This window comes from Muntiacus reevesi, chromosome 1, assembly GCF_963930625.1.
Source record: "Muntiacus reevesi chromosome 1, mMunRee1.1, whole genome shotgun sequence".
In the NCBI taxonomy this organism is placed as follows: domain Eukaryota; kingdom Metazoa; phylum Chordata; class Mammalia; order Artiodactyla; family Cervidae; genus Muntiacus; species Muntiacus reevesi.
Window position 1 is genome coordinate 150,168,825 of NC_089249.1, and position 17,931 is coordinate 150,186,755.

The window sequence follows — 17,931 nt, forward strand, 5'->3', positions numbered from 1 at the left end:
TCACGTGACAGAGTACCTCAGTGCTCAGGTATTGCCATAGTGTTGTGTGAAATTGGGAACATAAGACAGGTGCTAAGTGTTCCATAGAGAACTCACCCTTCAGACAGTAGGAGGCTGTCTGGAATTTTACCGGCTAACCAATACAAGGTGTATTTTATCTGTGTCATTAAACCATATAGAGAATTTTATAGTGTTCAAAATAGCTGGATCACATAACTTATTAGTAACAAAAAAATAATAAATCATAGATTTTTCTCTTTTTTACAGTTACATACTTTATAAAATATAGTCCATTGTGTATCTTACCTCTTTTACATATTATTCTTGTCTGGAGAGGCAGACCCCAACCACCGCCCCCTGGGTGGTGGGATACATATATAATTTGTAAAAGCATATTCAGTATTATAAATTATATTCAGAAAGCAAATCAAAATGTTGATTATCACTTCTATCACACAAACTAAGTTCTATAAAAATTTTCTTGGCTACTGGGGATACATAGAAAAGAGTGATCCTAAACCAGGGTGAGATGGGGCACATCATTTTTACCTGCAGATTTTTTAAGTTTTCAGACCTTTTATTTGGACTCCCCCTATGCCCAGAGTAAAGTACATTATTCACCCAAACGACCTGCCTTGTGGTGTTCTTGGCGTTTGTGTTCCTTAAGTGAAAGTGTAACTCCTTTCCCTCTATTGTCAGCTCTTAAAGGAAGGTACTTGCACTTGTATATCTTTGTATCCTGTTCCCTGTCTCTCCCACCCATCCCCACCCTGCTGCCCCACAGAGCTTTGCCAGGTACTGCAAGTGCTCAAAAAATAAGCATCAAGTAGATTGAGTGTCCTGCCACTGGGTGGCCGAAGGTGCCTTTGCTGCTCTGATATGAAAGTGCAAGACAGGATCTTTGAATTAAATGTGTGTTCATCCTCAACATGAATATTATGCTCTATTCCAGGTTCATCACTCATTAAACCATTGTTAGATGACTTCCTTTTCCGAGCTTCTAGAATTATTTTAAATAGTCATTCTCCAGCTGGCAGTGCCGCCATCAGTCAACAGGACTTTCATCCAAAGTATGGAAAATGCACGTTGTGTTCAGTTTTGGTAAAAATTCTAATTCGAAACTTTAGTCCAAAAAGATTTTCTTAACTTGGAGTCTGTCTTCCATCTTGTGAGTGTGTGTAGCTTGTAAGATATTACCCTCTGTGTAAAGAAATGCATGTAAGGGGGTTTAGGATAAAGCCTACTGGCATATAATATTGCTGAGCAAGTGTGCCAGTACTGATATTATCATCAGGATGGAAGAGTAAGAATGTTAACTTGATCAGTAACAAATTCCGAGAGAAACTGAGGTTTTAAGAATTGCTTCCAGAGTAAATTAGGCTCTGAGTCTTGAGGGATTCTGTGAGGAGAAAAGCGTTGGTGCTTTAGTGCATGAACCCTGCAATTTGCTGAGTATTGACTGTGTCCTAATAATTAAAACTGATAGTGATTTACTACAGTGGTAATTTTAAAATCCAATTTTTTATCAGTTTTTATGGGTAGAAATTTGGAAGATCCTTTCACAGAGTCGACCCTGCGTGGGTGCTATTTATGCTCTTGGAGAGAGGAGGGTGCAGCTACAAGCTGCCATCTTATTTGTTCTCAACCTAACTTACTTTGTTCTTTTCTCATGAAAACCAGAGTTAATTGAGGTAATCCTGAAGAAACTGAGGATATGGTATTTAACCAGTGAAAAAAATTCCCATACAATTTCAATAGTTATTGAAATGGGCAAGCCATAATAAGCAATATTTTATGAAATCTTAAGAGGTGTCTTATCATGTATAGATATTTCTTTATCTAGAAATTCCTTATTAGCAAAATCTGTTTTAGGTAATCTTCATTAAAACTGTCAGGGTGTCCTTCACACTGTGACCCCAGTCCTTACACCTGCCTTAGTCTTTTTCTGGAAGATTTGGTGCTAGGTCTGCGAGAGTCTTGTTAAAGCAGTGGAAACACGTGATTATCTCAGTTTTCAGTGAACAGAGAAAACAAATCTTCAGCAGTTTTCACTGAAATTTTTTTCATGAATCCTTCCATTTGTATTTATTATTGTAAAAGTAATACATCCATCAACAAGGAGGTGATTTTAAATCACATACAGTACCTTGAATAGAAAAAGAAATACTTTGTTTCATCGCTCCCTGGTATACTGAATGATGTTCATTTATCACAGTGATTCACAGCCTTTTCCACCTAAATTCTAAAGCCAGCAAGAGATTTAAAATACACAGAAACTCTCTTCACAAGTTATACTATTCTTGTATCACACCAACAAAAGAACTTCTTAATGTATGTATAGATTTATATATATGGTACCTTCTATTCATTCTTTACCTGTCCTTTGCAACCCAGAAATGCAGTTAAGAAGCAGAGGATAGTGCCAGGTCCATGGCCTGTATCCTCAGTGCCTGATGCAGTTCTGATCTCCATGCCCCTCAGCCCCCTCTTGAACACATCTCCTATACTCCATTCCATAATTGTTTCTCTCAGAGGTTGGATGTCCTCTTTTCTGTGTATCCTTCCTAACCTGTGACCTCCTAAGAAACACAAGGTTGTCTTAGGTGACAGTGAGAAATTACTGTCCATTCCCCAAATGATTTCTATTAAAGGGGAGTAGTAAAGAAGCCTTTGGTTTCCTGCAGAATGCTTGCTAGTTATCTTTCACTGTCACTTTATAAACACACTAAGTTGGCAAGCTATTTCTGTCTCCACATTTTCAGCAAAACAGAAAGTTGACTAGTATCCTTGATGTTTATGGGCGTCTATTCTGATTTGTATAGCTTTCTGCCATGTAGATATTTGAATTTCAGGGTAATATCTACAAAAACTTTTCTTCCTACCTATTTTGATTGAAAGATAGTTGTTTCCATATTATTTTTTGGTGAAGCTTTCAGACTCTTTATTTTCTTGCTAATCCATCCCTTAGATAAGAGTATTTTGGAGTCATAATGGAAAGATTTGCTACTTTATCATCAGGCCAAGAAGATATTTAACTCTAAATCACAATCATCCTTCCTCTCTTCGTGGTCTGTTCCTTTGTTACCTGATCACCTCCCACTAGATTCCTGGGTTCTGACTTAACCCTGTTTTAGAGATTGCACCTCTTATATTTTCATTTCAAATGTTGGTTTAATTTAATGAGCAACTTAAGTAAGCTATTCACTGTTGAAATTCACTTGTGTCTTTTGTTTTTAGGTGTAGTACAGTGAATAGCAGATTGGCAGCCTACGAAGTCCTTGTCATGCTGGCTGATAGCTCACCTTCAAATCTTCAAATTATTACAAAAGAACTACTTTCTATGCATCATCAACCTGATCCTGCTCTTACCAAGGAGTTTGATGTAAGTTTTCTAGACCTTGATGCACTTAATTTTTTTTAGAATGAGCTCTTGTTTAAACATAGTATTTTAAAACTATGTTAGCATTATCCTAGTCACAAAGAAAGTCAGGTTATTCCTTTGCTTATCATGTTCACATACTCAAATTAGCTATAATCTCTAGTGTATTGTCCTAGTACATTACTGAATGGTACCCTTTTAATTAAAATAAAGAAGACTTTTTAATTTTTATTTTTTATTTACTTATTTATCTTTGGCTGCTCTGGGTCTTCGTTGCTACACAGGGCTTTCTCTAGTCGTGGCCAGGTGGGGGCTACTCTCTAGTTGCGGTGCAGACTTTTCATTGCAGTGACTTCTCTTGCCATGGAGCACAGGGCTCTAGACGTCTGGGCTTCAGTAGTTGTGGAGCATGGGCTCAGTAGTTGCAGCTCACAGGCTCTAGAGCAGTGACTTCAGTAGTTGTGGCTCACGGGCCCAGTTGCCACTAGTCTTGTGAAATCTTCCCCAGACCAGGGATAGAACCCATGTCCTCTGCTTTGGCAGGCAGATTCTTCATTGCAGGGCTACAAGGGAAGTCCCAAAAAAAGGAGACATTTTTAAGTCAAGTGATAATTATTCACAGTATATAAACTAGCATTTCAACCTATTTTTTGAGAAACTATGCTTGGTACAGTGACAGGGCTACAAACTCAAACAAACACTGGCTCAGGCACAATCTAGTCTGTGTTCACTTAAATTCAACTAAGATTTATTGAGTTTACCATGCATTGAGGCACTAAATGGCTCCACTTCTGGAGCTCAAAAATGAAGATGTGATTCCAACTCTTAGATAGAGGTATATCCTGAATGCTGTGCTAACAGAGGCACTTTGACACCAGATGGTGGTATTTTAGAATGCTTCTTAGAAATTATAGCATTTAAAATAGAGCCCTTAACAGTAGTGAGCCAATTGAGGCAACGTGGGAAAGTCATTTCAGACATGAGAAGCCATGTCAACATCTGCAAGAGGGAAACGAGCTGCAGGTAGATGCCCTGGAGCACCAGACCAGGCAGAGGGACACTTTTAAAGCATCCTCCACTAACATCTCACCCTTTTGGATGCCTGAGCTGAGTACTGTGAAACAGTTAGGCAGGGAAAGAAGTGAGGTGTTCTAAATAAAGGAAATAGTACTTGCAAAGTGAAATGTGTGCATAAATTGGGAGCTGTTTTGGTATGAACTGTTTGGTTTATAATGCTTATTTTATGCTATGCTCTAAGTTTTACATGCATTTAATAATCAGATTAAAATGACAGTCTTACTTCAGTAAGCCAGGAATTATATCAGCATAATCAAGAAAATATTTGTCATATAAATACACTTTTACCACTGTTATGAACAAGTTTTTTCTTGTTTTGCAACTTTTTTTTTAATATGTGCTTTAGACTGCAAATAAATTACAGTGTTAATTAGATCATAAAAATCACCTTGCTCTAAGGATATGTTGAATGTTAATGAAAAGTATATGATATTTAGCAATTCCTTTCAGTCCAGAAGGCCTCCAGGGTCTTGTCAGTTTGTCAGTTACTACATGGATGCAGGTGCTTGATCTATACAGATAAAATATGGTTCTGGTCATAGTATTCGCACTAGATTCTACTGTAATCACGTTTCAGAGTGTGTCACTGCAGTATCCTTTTTCACTTGGAGAAGTGCCGTGTTGAACTTTATTCAGGATGCCTTTTCTAAATTATTTCTACCTAGAAAAAACTATATTAGAATCTGCATTATTGCAGAACATCCTAAAGTAAAATGCTACAGTATTTACATATTTTTTTAATTGCGTGCTTATTAGAGGAAGTTCAGCAGAAGAATGTTACTTTCTCAGAAAGTAAGAGAAGGAATATGAGCCTTCCTTGACCATCTAGACATGTTAGGATTCTTCATAGTAAACACTTCACAGAACCCTTCCTACTTTTCAAAGTACTACCTCAGTTTGAAAATATGTATCAATATTTTTAATTAATGTCTACCCTACTGTATAATGTAAGCTCCTTGAGATCAAAGAGCAAATATATTTCTGCTCTCTCTCACATCCCTGGCACAGGGTACTCTAAAGAAATATTTGTTGAATGATAATGAAGTGACTAAATGCATCACTACATAGTGAATATGCAAATACATGCTTCATATATGGGAGGTATTTTAGGAACTAAATGGAAACACTAAGATAGTCGTTTTAGAATTTCATTGCATCTGTAGAGATGCTTTGTGGATATGGGTTTGCTGCCATAGCTCGTTGACACACCGGATGGATACATTTGCAGGTTTCTCTCTTTTCCTGTGGGATATCTGACAGAGCTGTGAGGAAATCTGACAGAGCTGTGAGGAAGTCTGCTGGTGGCCGAGATACTAACTGTCTCTACGGTTTCCACTCCTTTCTTTCCTAGTACCTTCCCCCTGTGGATAGCAGGTCCAGCTCAGGGTTTGTGGGGCTGAGGAATGGTGGTGCTACATGTTACATGAATGCAGTCTTCCAGCAGCTATATATGCAACCTGGTCTCCCAGAGGTGACTTCCTTCCTCTTTTCTGTTTAGTTTCATAAATGTGTGTGAGAACTGTTCCATATTCATTTATTGAATTTTGGGGTTTACTAAAACTAGACATACTTAGAGATTCTGTAGTAGCTTCTGAAGTCTGTATAGATGACATTGTTCATAAACTTTTATAAATCTGTTGAGGTCTCATACTGCCTGTTTGACAGATGAATTTGACCTAATGTGATTTCTGAATTCCTGAAATTATTCTCAAATTCTATCCCATAAAGCTATTAATGTTTCTTCTGTTTTAGAAATATTTAGACTGTATCATTTGTACTTTGTAATAATCTACTAGTAGGTTATGATATAGCAGTAAATAGTTTTGAGAATATTCTGTGTCGTTATGTCATACTAATGTCTTGTAAAGATCGTGGTGTTATTAGTTTCAGTTTTTCATAACCGAACAGAAGCTCAGAGATGATTTGTTCATTATTATACTAGCTAGAAGTGTTGAAGCTAAACATACGCAGAGTTGTAGCCACAGCTAAACACACATGCCATTCTGAAAGAACAATGTGGGTACTTGTGGTATAGAAATAAAAGTTTTCTGAAAGTGGTTGAATATTTCTAATTTAATACATTTAATTTCTTTTTAGTCATTACTTTCAGTGGATGATGACACGGACAATCCGGATGATAGTGTATTCTACCAAGTGCAGTCTCTTTTTGGGCATTTGATGGAAAGCAAACTACAGTACTATGTACCAGAGAACTTTTGGAAGGTATTTCACCCAGTAACTCTTTAGATTGAAAGATGTTAGCTATTTGGAATGTGGCTGCATTCTTTCTCTAGTGATAAAACAGTCTCTTGTTTATTAACTCTAGACTAATGCCATTGCCAAGAACCTATAAAAGAAGTATCTTTACCATTCTTCACGTGATTAGAATGTTGAGAATAGTCATTTATATAATTTCTAGAGATTTGCTAGTGTTAATTGTTTGGGCTATTTCCCCTTATTCTTACTTGTCTGTCTGAAATATTTGTTCAAATTATTCCTCTGAACATATGCCTATTTCACTAATACCTCTAAATAAAGAATATTCTTCTAAAGCGTTGCTGTATTATGTTTTGCCTTATATTTTCCCCATAGGTTGGATAGTTTCTAAGAGAGAAACTGACTGTTCCTTGACCTTAAATCTCACCCTATCATACCCTTATTATTATAAAGAGACTGAGGAAAAACATAGATGGCTGAATACAAGCTAATCTCACATCAGTAAAAACTTTTATATTCTAATAGTGAACTTGATTTTTAGAAGCATTTAAGGACTCTCTCGCATTCCTTTTCTACCATATTCAGAAAATACTATATTTCCTTCAACAGTGTATTTAATTCTTGTCACATAGATTTTCAAGATGTGGAACAAAGAACTTTATGTGAGAGAACAGCAGGATGCATATGAATTCTTCACCAGTCTCATCGATCAGATGGATGAGTACCTCAAGGTAGAAAAAACTTGCATTTTTCCCTCTCATTCTCTCAAAGTCTAGCATGAGAACAGTACTTTAGAATTTGGGATTACAAATCAGAAAGTGATTATCTTTAACACCACAACTGTAATTAAGTTCATCTGGGTTTGAATATCAGAATATACAGAACACTATAGGTTATAGATTTATTTTCTTAATTCATCTGACACTTGTATATAATTCTTAACCTATATCCCATAGTAGTAACTACTTGTAGCTACACGCTATGTGTCTGTGTTGAAGTAACCTTGCCTCACAGCAGTGCTGCTGTCGGCAGTGAACCGACGGCCCCGCACAGAGCTTCTTGCTTTGTCAAAGGGAATGAAAGGACCAGATTCAGAAGTTGTTTGTGGTTACGTGACCCAGAGCTTCCTACCTCCACCCAGTAAAGCATGTCACAAGCTTCCTAAGTGGTGTCGCCCTCTAAGATACAGACAGCCTCCTGTCACTGCCAGCATTGCCTCTCTCATCAGAAGGCACAAGTTACCCGTTTCTTTTAAAAAAAAATAAAGTTACAGAAATTTCTCTGGTGATCCAGTGGTTAGGACTCTGCTTCTACTGCAGGGGGCCCAAAATAAAATAACTTATAAATCTGTAGCATTCTACCCACAAGAAAAAAGAAGAGATCATGGAGAGTTACTGCTAGCTCAGTAACTGTGGCAAGGGGAGAAGGACTCAGATCATCATGGAGAGTGCCGTCCTTCGTCAGTGTGGCCGACGGCTCTGCTCTTCCTTTTCTGATTATATACGTTACTTTGACACTGGGTCTGCGGGTTGTAATTCTTTCATTAGTTCCCAGCTTAAACTACCAAGCCGACTAATTTTATTGTGTTGGGTAAATTAAAATCTGTGCTTTAGCTTAGGTCTAAATAAAATTCCGTATAGACAACCTAAAAGTTCTAAAGGTGTCAACTGAAATTTTAACTTTGTATTTCAACAGAAAATGGGGAGAGACCAAATCTTTAAGAATACTTTTCAGGGCATCTATTCTGATCAGAAAATCTGTAAAGACTGTCCTCACAGGTTAGTGAAAATAACACTGACATCAAAAAATAACCATCATCTTTTTTGAATGATTCTTCTAATATGGTGTAGATTTTTTATTCATTGAGAGGCTTGCAGATATATCTCCTAATGGATCTATATATGTTTTTTGAATTAAATTTCTTTTGGTTTCATTTCTAAAGTTTCTTTGTTGAAATTCTTAATTTTAAGCAGTTCTAAGTGGTCAAAATTCGGCTTTTTTATTTGGTAGTTTACCTTTAGAAGGATGAGGGAAGGTATGTGTTAATTACACTGATTATGAATGTAGTTCTAGGTTTAGCCTCAAGTATTGTGCTGATTTCAATATTTTTTCATTCCATTGTTGATCATGGTTTTCCTGTTGTTTGCTATTCAAGATATGAGCGTGAAGAAGCTTTCATGGCTCTCAATCTAGGAGTTACTTCCTGTCAGAGTTTGGAAATTTCTTTGGACCAGTTTGTTAGAGGAGAAGTTCTCGAGGGAAGTAATGCATATTACTGCGAAAAATGTAAAGAAAAGGTATTACATTTGCCCTTTTAAAACAATAGGTTTAATTTGTTATTCGTGTTTTATGTTTTATGTAAGATCAGTGTTAACCTCCTGCTGTTACTTCCATTAGATTATGTCATGACTTGTGTTCACACAGATGGTAAAGCCCTGTACAAATCTATGACCTCTGTATTAATTACTTTGATGTTTTATCATCTCCATGGAAATAATTGGGTTTTGCTTCTCTTTAGAGAACAACAGTGAAAAGGACCTGTATTAAATCATTACCTAGTGTCTTGGTCATTCACCTGATGAGATTTGGATTTGACTGGGAGAGTGGACGCTCCATTAAATATGATGAACAGATAAGGGTAACTTTTGTTTTCCTCGTTTTTTTAATAACCATTATTACTGCACTCTCTTTATTGTTTTCTTTTCTGTATTTTCAAATTCCATTTAAAATGTGAAACCTTAGCATTCTGAGAAGTACACAGCCCCATGTCTTAAGCTGCTGCTACTTGTGGCACAGGCAGATCTCTGGACAATAACCTTCATATCTAGAAGGCATCCTAGTGACAGAAGAGGAAGCCTTTCCTTGATGCTTAAACAGGAGACTACTTATACTTTCCCAGACCTGTGAGCCATTGTGAGATTGTGTGCTTGAGTTGGAGGGTATTCCTTGCTTAAATTAGGAAAACACATCCCTCTTGTTTGTACAGAATTCAGTGGGTGTGGCCTTGTATGTTGCTAGCCATCATTAATGTGCTGTTTTTACTTTTAAATAGTTCCCCTGGATGCTAAACATGGAGCCTTACACAGTTTCAGGAATGGCTCGCCAAGATTCATCTTCCGAAGTTGGTGAAAACGGGCGAAGTACAGATCAGGGAGGTGGAGGATCTCCACGAAAAAAAGTTGCCCTCACAGAAAACTATGAACTTGTGGGTGTCATTGTACATAGTGGGCAGGCGCATGCAGGCCACTACTATTCCTTCATCAAGGACAGGCGGTGAGCGTTCTCGTACCACTCCACCCTCCCAGCAGTCTCTCCTCCTGCCATGCCTTCCCTCTCCTCTGCTCCCCCTGCCCTCCTCTCTCTCTGCTGTGCACTCTCTATCCTCCCGTATCCCTCCTTCACGCCCCTTGCCCTCTTGTATCTGTCTTCTGCTCCCTCTGCCCTACTGTTACTCACACTTGCCCTTATGTAGAGCAGAAGCTTTCACATTGCTCTTTGATCTTATTTTCCATACCGGATTTTTAAAACTTGTTGCAACTGTTTTATCCCTTTATTCTGAAACGTTGTTTAAAAATTTGAAGTAACTTTAGCTATGTTTTTCTTAGGTGTTTTCAAATGGTAATTACCTTCTGTATTTTATAGACAATACATAGAGATGGTGCTGGGGATGAAAGTTTGATTTTTTAACCTCATGTTTGTTTTATCAAATCTGCACTCTAGGGGATGTGGAAAAGGAAAGTGGTATAAATTTAATGATACAGTTATAGAAGAATTTGACCTTAATGATGAGACCCTGGAGTATGAATGCTTTGGAGGAGAATACAGACCAAAAGTTTATGATCAAAGTAAGTTTTTACAAATGTATATTTTCCATTGGTTTTATTTTTTAATATGTACTTTTCTATCAAGTTGAAAGCAGTAGTTTTTATATAAAGATAGAACCAACTTTTTTTATTTATTTATTTTACTTACAGTTGCTCTAGCCATATAGATCCAGAAACTCCTTGATAGCCAGAGTGAAAAGGTTCAAGCTGCTTAACAAAATTTTTTAATTTTTTTTGATTCTTTACAACAGTCCTAGGGTAAGGAGTAAGTTAAGTGTGAGAAATGAATATTAAAGAACAACTTGAAAGAATTTCAGCCTTAAAAATAGTTTCAGAAGAAGTAGTTGTCCACTAAAATGTTCAAATTTCCTTTTCACTTATGTGGAGGTATATGATTAATAGAGAAGATATTTCTAGGACCTGTGTTTTTAAAGCTGTATTTGTTATGCAGTGTGGCAAACTAATCTTTCCACAGGCCCCTCCCCCAGAAGAAAAAACATAAAAGTACTTGACAGAATCCTATAAGAATTTACTATTTGAAGAAACCTTGGCATTTTTTATACCTGACTTTAAAATAGTCTCGGGGGATTTAAAATTTTCCCCCCGTGTGAGATCCACAATATTAGATCTTGATACCAGACCATAGTAGTCATGTATCTAAAAGTAGCAACCTTTATTGGCTGAATATAGTGTCTTTGCCAACATTTACCTGGATTTGGCTGTTTTGTGCAGAAATGGTTAAGTGAGGCCAATTATAGCCCCAACCTATGCCACAGAATTTACTTTCGAATGTGACTTGCCTTTTGATTAAATGTCAGCTTGCCTGGGAAAGTTTGCCCTCTTTCCCTTACTCCTTTACCATAGAGCACCCTCACTCCCTGCCCCTCCGGAGCACCGTGTAGGTGATTTTAAGTCTTAGTCTAAAAGGACACGCACTTTACTTACACTTTGCATTTAACGAATTTAGTAAGTACTTACTCGCTTTATTTGTGTTGTTTTAAATTGTCAAGAGAAAATTTTTTGTTTACAAAGAGTCTTTCCTGTTGTCTCATTATGAAGCAAACCCCTACACTGATGTACGCCGAAGATACTGGAACGCATACATGCTCTTTTACCAAAGGGTGTCTGATCAGAACTCCCCAGTGTTACCAAAGAAAAGTCGAGTCAGTGTTGTACGGCAGGAAGCCGAGGACCTCTCTCTGTGAGTTTCTCCTCTCTGGTTTGCTGCGTGATCTCAGTAGGTGATATTGCAATCTTTAGAGCATGTTGTTTGGTATTTAAAGGTGATTAGCTGAACTAAAGGGAAATTCTAAAAAGTAAGTAAGTAAATCTGTCTACCCACTGTCTTTCTTCTCACTGCTACCTTAGCAAGTTGGGAAGTAACCTTGGTGGTTACTTCCTTGGCAAGAAGTTCTTTGTATTTAGAAACATGGATAGAAATTATTTCATGTTAGAATTGAGATTTTTAAAAATCTCATTTACTGAGTGCACTTTATGTCCAGAGCCTAGTACTATGCCAGCACTGTCTGAAAGGTTTTTTTTTTTTAAGTCCTATTTTCTATGAATTTGCATTTTAATACGTTGGATCAGGAAACTATACAGTTTATTTTTAAATCTAATACATTATTTATGTCTCTTAGGTCAGCACCATCTTCACCAGAAATTTCACCTCAGTCATCTCCTCGGCCCCATAGGCCTAACAATGACCGACTGTCTATTCTAACCAAGCTGGTGAAAAAAGGTGAGAAGAAAGGACTATTTGTGGAGAAAATGCCTGTTCGAATATACCAGGTAAGAACTGAATAAAACATGCTAAGGGAGAAAACCCAGATAAATGTCAGAATCTTATCTCATGGGTCCAGAACTACTTCTGCCAGCCTTCTTGTCAGCATAGTTGTGTCCAGAACTTCTGACAGCGACAGTCTAGCAGGGTCTCCTGACCCAGCCTGTCACAGAAGTGGCTGTAGGCTCAGGGTCGACGCGCACTGTCACCGGCCTGCTGTGTGCCTGTGATTGCCCTGTAAACAAGGGGGAGGGAGTGGGCAGTGCAGAAACCCACTGCCAAAATTAGCTTATTAAATCTGGAAAGAGAAATACGGTTCATGACCTTTGAGTAGAACTAATAATAACAATGATGATCATCACTTATTGAATACCTACCCTGAATCCCTAGTTCTTAAAACACTCTTGTGGAGTAGCAAGTTTTATTCCCGTTTTTCAGATGAAAAGGGGAAAAAGCTCAGAAGGGAGAAATAATCCTGCCAGTGTCACAGAGCCAGGATTTAAATTCAGACTGTCCCATTACCCTGTCCAGACTTTATACACTAAGTAATCAGGAGCTAAGTAGCCAGAATCAAAAAATTTAAGAAAAATATGAAGTCTTTGGTTAAAAAAAAAAAAAGCGAATTAAGCCATCTGATACATTGAGAGCATGGAGTTGGTTGTATTTGGAAAAACTCTAATTGTCCCTTTCCACTCAGAGTAACAGATTAGAGTTCACTTGTCCTTCATTTGGTGGTTTTCCTGAATTTCCCAGAAGAATTGGGTGGTTTAATGAATAATAATTCACCTTTTTACAACTCTTTATCTTTGAAAGTTGTTTCTCTCTCCTTTTTAAAAATTTCAAAGCTTGAGAGAAGTATTTTATGAACCTCTTTTACCCTAACTTATCACTAAAAATATCTTCTACATATTGAATAATTTTACCGTTTCTTAAAAATAATTAACACTTTTCTTTTGTAGATGGTGAGAGACGAAAACCTCAAGTTTATGAAGAATAGAGATGTGTACAGTAGTGATTATTTCAGTTTTGTTTTGTCTTTAGCATCACTGAATGCTGTAAGTACTAGTCGGAGTGTTACAAGAGAAGTTAAAAAGGATCATAGTTAAAAATCTTTCCACTAACGCAATCAGTGGGCTTCCTTTGTGGCTCAGCTGGTAAAGAATCCGCCTTCAATGCAGGAGACCTAGGTTGGATTACTGGGTTGGAAAGATCCCCTGGAGAAAGGGAATGGCTACCCACTCCAGTATTCTGGCTTAGAGAATTCCGTGGTCAGTCCCTGGGGTTGCAAAGAGTTGGATACGACTCAGGGACTTTCAGTCACTCAAAGCATTCAGCGACTTATCCTTATTCTTACATGCTAGCATTTAGATTATATGCCAAAGAAAAATTGTCACAAATGTGTCATTTACTGAGTGACATTCAAATATAGGCAGTATTCAGAATGTACAGTGCAGATTGTGAATGAGTGCAGCTTTCCACTTATTGGCTTTCTTAAGTGCTCTTATTATATTTTGTAAAGAATTTAATAGCCATAAGTGATGTAAATGGATATTGTGCTGTGAGGAGATTGATTATGCTAATTTGTAATGACATTACTAGTCTCCAGGTGGTTCTTTCCTTGAGTACCATGATCACAGTTTGCCAATAAGGGGAAGACTTTCTTAGTCTGTTGGTAGATTACTTAGCATCTTGTGGTCTAAAGGCTGTTTTGAGAAGGCTTCATGTAAGAAGTGAAGATGATATCTTTCTTAATCTTTTTAAAATTTAGCTGGAATATTTTCTATAACTGGCTTTATTTTTCTTACTAGTATTTAACTTATTATATATATTATTATTGTTACATATCTTGTTACTCAGTTTGTAACAATGCATAGTAATCTATAAAACTGTGGGAAAAAAAATCTCTTTTTTTCCTCCCTTTCTCACAGACCAAATTAAAGCATCCGTACTATCCTTGCATGGCAAAGGTTAGCTTACAGCTTGCCATTCAATTCCTTTTTCAAACTTATCTACGGACAAAGAAAAAACTCAGGTAAGAAATGTTATGTTTTCACAGTCTGTTCTGCAAAAGGCATTAATTAAACATAAGTTGAATTTATTAATTCAGACACTCAAAAATTCAAAACATTCTTTTATAGTTGAAGGCAACTACTAATACATTCTGATGCTGAAGACTTGAGTTCCTATTTTTAAGGAATTTCTAATCCAGGAGGAAAGATGGAAAAATTAGAAAAAGAAATAACTGTGGTAAAAGGTTTAGATGCTGTTTATCTTTAGAAACTGGGGAAAGTTATATCCAGACGTGGGGATTGAACTATCTGTGTTAGTGCAGCGATCATTGAATACATACTTATCCTCCACCCTACTCCTGAGAAAAATTTTAAAAAATTTTTTTAAAGGTGAAAGACACTCCATGAATTTATTTGCCAAGTTATCTAACATCACTGTCTTTGCTTTTTTAAAGGGTCGACACTGAAGAATGGATTGCCACTATTGAAGCATTACTTTCAAAAAGTTTTGATGCTTGTCAATGGCTAGTTGAATACTTTATTAGTTCTGAAGGACGAGAATTGATAAAGTAAGTGTCAGTATCTTTTAGTTAAAAGAAGTTTGTTTCTCTTCCAGTGATTTAAAGCTGAAGTTTCTTATATCGCTTTGTTTTCCAACTTGAAATTACTTTTCTGGTTGGAATCAATTTTAAGCAGAGAGCCAGTTGCTGAGAGGCAGGCATGTCCTGAACCCCTGCTGTCACTCGGGATTCTGAAATGCAAGTCTGTCCCCTCAGGGGCGCACAGTCTGGTGTCAGGTAAAGATCAGCAGTCCTGGGTTACTGCACAGTAGTACCGCAGTATTGCTGCTATGTTGGGATTCTGGCTGAAATACTCTTTTTCGAAAGTCTTTTGATGTGTGTTACCTGTGATAGTATATTTACTTGTGTATCTGTAGTTTAAAAGTAATTTTGTTTTTCAGGATGGTCCAATCACTGTGAATGTTTGGACCTTGCTCCCTGTCATTCTCTCGTCCTCAGAGAGTTCAGCATTCCTGTGGGGATTGCAGCGAGCGCCTTGGTTTTTCAGTGGCCAGGCTCCTTTATCCCCAGGGCCCTCTCCCGTCCCTCCGCCACCGCTGTCCTGGCTCACCACCCTAGCCGGTGGCCTCGCCTCAGGCTTCACTGAGGCACAAGTCTAGCAGATGAGCAGCGGCGCCCACCATCCCCTGTCACAAGTTACTCACCAGCCAGTGTCTTCCCATCTTCCCCTTTCCCCCTGATAGAATGAAGAAGTGTCCTCTCTCCTCTCAAAATGAATCTCTCTACATGAGCAAGGCTTCTCAAGGAAGTTGGTTCTTTATCGTTCCAGCATCTTTATCTTCCAGAATTTTCTACCAGGTCACTGCTGTCAGCATTACAAATTCTCATACCTCTCAACTTAAAGCAGACCACAGGGAATTTAGAAATGCCATTCCTTTCTCACAGGGAGCTCGTCATCCATTGGCAAGTTAAGATCTAGAAACTCTTGAGCCCATTTCCCCTTCATCTCTAGGTCTCAGCTTCTAACGTTCATTTTTTGGCTCACTTAGTATCTCCACCTCCCCCTACTCCAGTGTACCTCAGACAGCAACAAAAGCGCTCCTTTTAAAACAAGGCAGATCATGTTACTTCTCTGCTTAAAATTTCTTCAGTGGATTCTCATTGCTCATAATAAAGCCAAAATCTTTACCATAATAGAACACAAAAGGCCTCCCTTGAATATGGGCTTTGCCTGTGTGTTTCACTTTCCTCCTATCTTAGCTTGTTGATTCCTTGAACACACTAAGCTCTTTGTTCTGCATAGAGACCTTTTTGCCTGTTATTCCCTCTGCCTAGAACAGTTCCCCCTCGTCTCTGCATAGCAAACACCTTCTCATCCATCAGATGGCAAAGAGGGTGTTCACTCCCGACCACCCAGTTTAAAGTAGGTCTGTCCTATTGGTTGGTTCTTCTGTTTTGCCTGTCTCCTCTGCTAGACATCAGCTTCTTGACGAGCAGAAGCTACCTGTGTTTGATTCCCTACTGTATACATAGAGCCTGGCAGACTTAAGTGCTCAGTATTTGCGCATGCATACAGTTCATAAAGAGAATAAATCAATGTGTCTTTCAAGTATTTTTGCCTGTCCTTTTAGAATTTTCTTTAAAGATAATCTTTCACCTATTTTTCTGCTTAATTCCAAAATATCCTCCCATCAGGACTCCTGGGTATTGTGTTAAGCAGTAGAACATCATAGACCTATCCATTTGAAAGGAATATGGCAAAATATTGATTTAACTCCCTTTTATGTTCAGGCAGGCTTGCTCTTAAATATCTTCAGAGAAACTCAGTAACTTCCTTTGATAGTATGATTTGGTTTCTTAGAATTCCTACATGGTAAAAACAATCTTAGTAAATTACCTGATCTAAACTTTTTCTAACAGAGTTTATCATATTTTGTCCCTTTCTTTATAAAGCCCAATTACTCATCATCATCAATTGCTCTGTTTTCTTTATTTAAAGAATTAATATTTTCTATTCTCTTTTTTCTCTAATTGGGCTTCCCTGGTGGTTCAGACAGTAAAAAAAAAAAAAAAAAAAAAAAATCAGCCTGCGACATAGGAGACCCGGGTTTGATTCCCAGGTCGGGAAGATTCCCTGGAGAAGGAATGGCTACCTACTCCAGTATTCTTGCCTGGAGAATCCCATGGACAGAGGAGCCTGGAGGGCTACACAGAGTTGATCACAACTGAGCAACCAACAGTTTCACTTCACTTTCACTTTTCTCTAAATACTAATTTCTTTAACACTTTTAATACAACTTAAGTTGTCAGTGTTACAACTAAAAGAATAAATATGCACTATATTAATATCTTAGTGAACACGAAGAAGGTGTCGTCTCAGATCAGCCCCTCCATGTAGTAGTCCTCTTCAGGGGGATTTTTAAGTGTGGTTATAACTGTAAAAAATTAAATTAGAAGCAAATACTGCTTTTAATTGATCTAAAAAATAAAAGTACTAACCCAAAGGGTACTTTATACATCTTTAAAAATTTTTCTTTTTCCTGTGGAAATGTTTAACATACAGCAGAGTAGACAGCCTGTTCCCATCTCCACCTCAGGTTGTCAGCATTTGGCCAGTCATGTTTACTTATTCCAGTTCTACACATTCTCATACCTTTATTCTCTGAGGTATTTTTAAAAAACCTTCAGGCATCATCATTTCATTCTAAATTTTTCAGCTTGTATGTCTAACAGGTTAAGGTAAAAAAAAAAAAAAGTGAACACTTTACCATCATCATTCCAAACAAAAATGATAATTCCTTCATATCATATCATCCTATGCACAAGCATGCTCAGATTTCCCCAGATGTCTCAAAAGTGTCATTTTACCATTGAATTTGTACAAATCGGGATCCAAATGAGCTTCACATGTTGTATTTGGTGTGTATGTCTCTTCCGATTCTTTTAATCTGTAATTGTTCCGTATCCCCACCACCTTTTCTGTCATGCCATGTATTTGGGGTGAGACAGGTCATTCGACCTATAGAGCTGCCCATATTCTGAGTTTCTTTGCATTCTCACAGTGCTTCCTAATGTCTGTGATAGGTAATGTGGAGCACCCCCATAAATATTCTTCCCAAAA

The 17,931-nt window shown here is 37.6% G+C and overlaps 1 protein-coding gene across 2 annotated transcripts in view; it reads left to right on the plus strand.

The window, feature by feature from the left end:
• The window catches only part of USP24 (ubiquitin specific peptidase 24), a 136,377-nt gene that overhangs the window by 96,114 nt on the left and 22,332 nt on the right, over positions 1–17,931 (plus strand). For both annotated transcript variants that reach the window (XM_065912159.1, XM_065912165.1), the window contains exons 41-55: positions 953–1,070; positions 3,238–3,382; positions 5,808–5,927; positions 6,554–6,679; positions 7,306–7,404; positions 8,369–8,451; positions 8,829–8,970; positions 9,192–9,311; positions 9,726–9,946; positions 10,394–10,518; positions 11,557–11,698; positions 12,138–12,288; positions 13,240–13,335; positions 14,209–14,312; positions 14,745–14,858. In XM_065912159.1, coding sequence (XP_065768231.1) covers positions 953–1,070; positions 3,238–3,382; positions 5,808–5,927; positions 6,554–6,679; positions 7,306–7,404; positions 8,369–8,451; positions 8,829–8,970; positions 9,192–9,311; positions 9,726–9,946; positions 10,394–10,518; positions 11,557–11,698; positions 12,138–12,288; positions 13,240–13,335; positions 14,209–14,312; positions 14,745–14,858 — 1,906 coding nt within the window. The remainder of the gene's footprint in view (positions 1–952; positions 1,071–3,237; positions 3,383–5,807; positions 5,928–6,553; positions 6,680–7,305; positions 7,405–8,368; positions 8,452–8,828; positions 8,971–9,191; positions 9,312–9,725; positions 9,947–10,393; positions 10,519–11,556; positions 11,699–12,137; positions 12,289–13,239; positions 13,336–14,208; positions 14,313–14,744; positions 14,859–17,931) is intronic.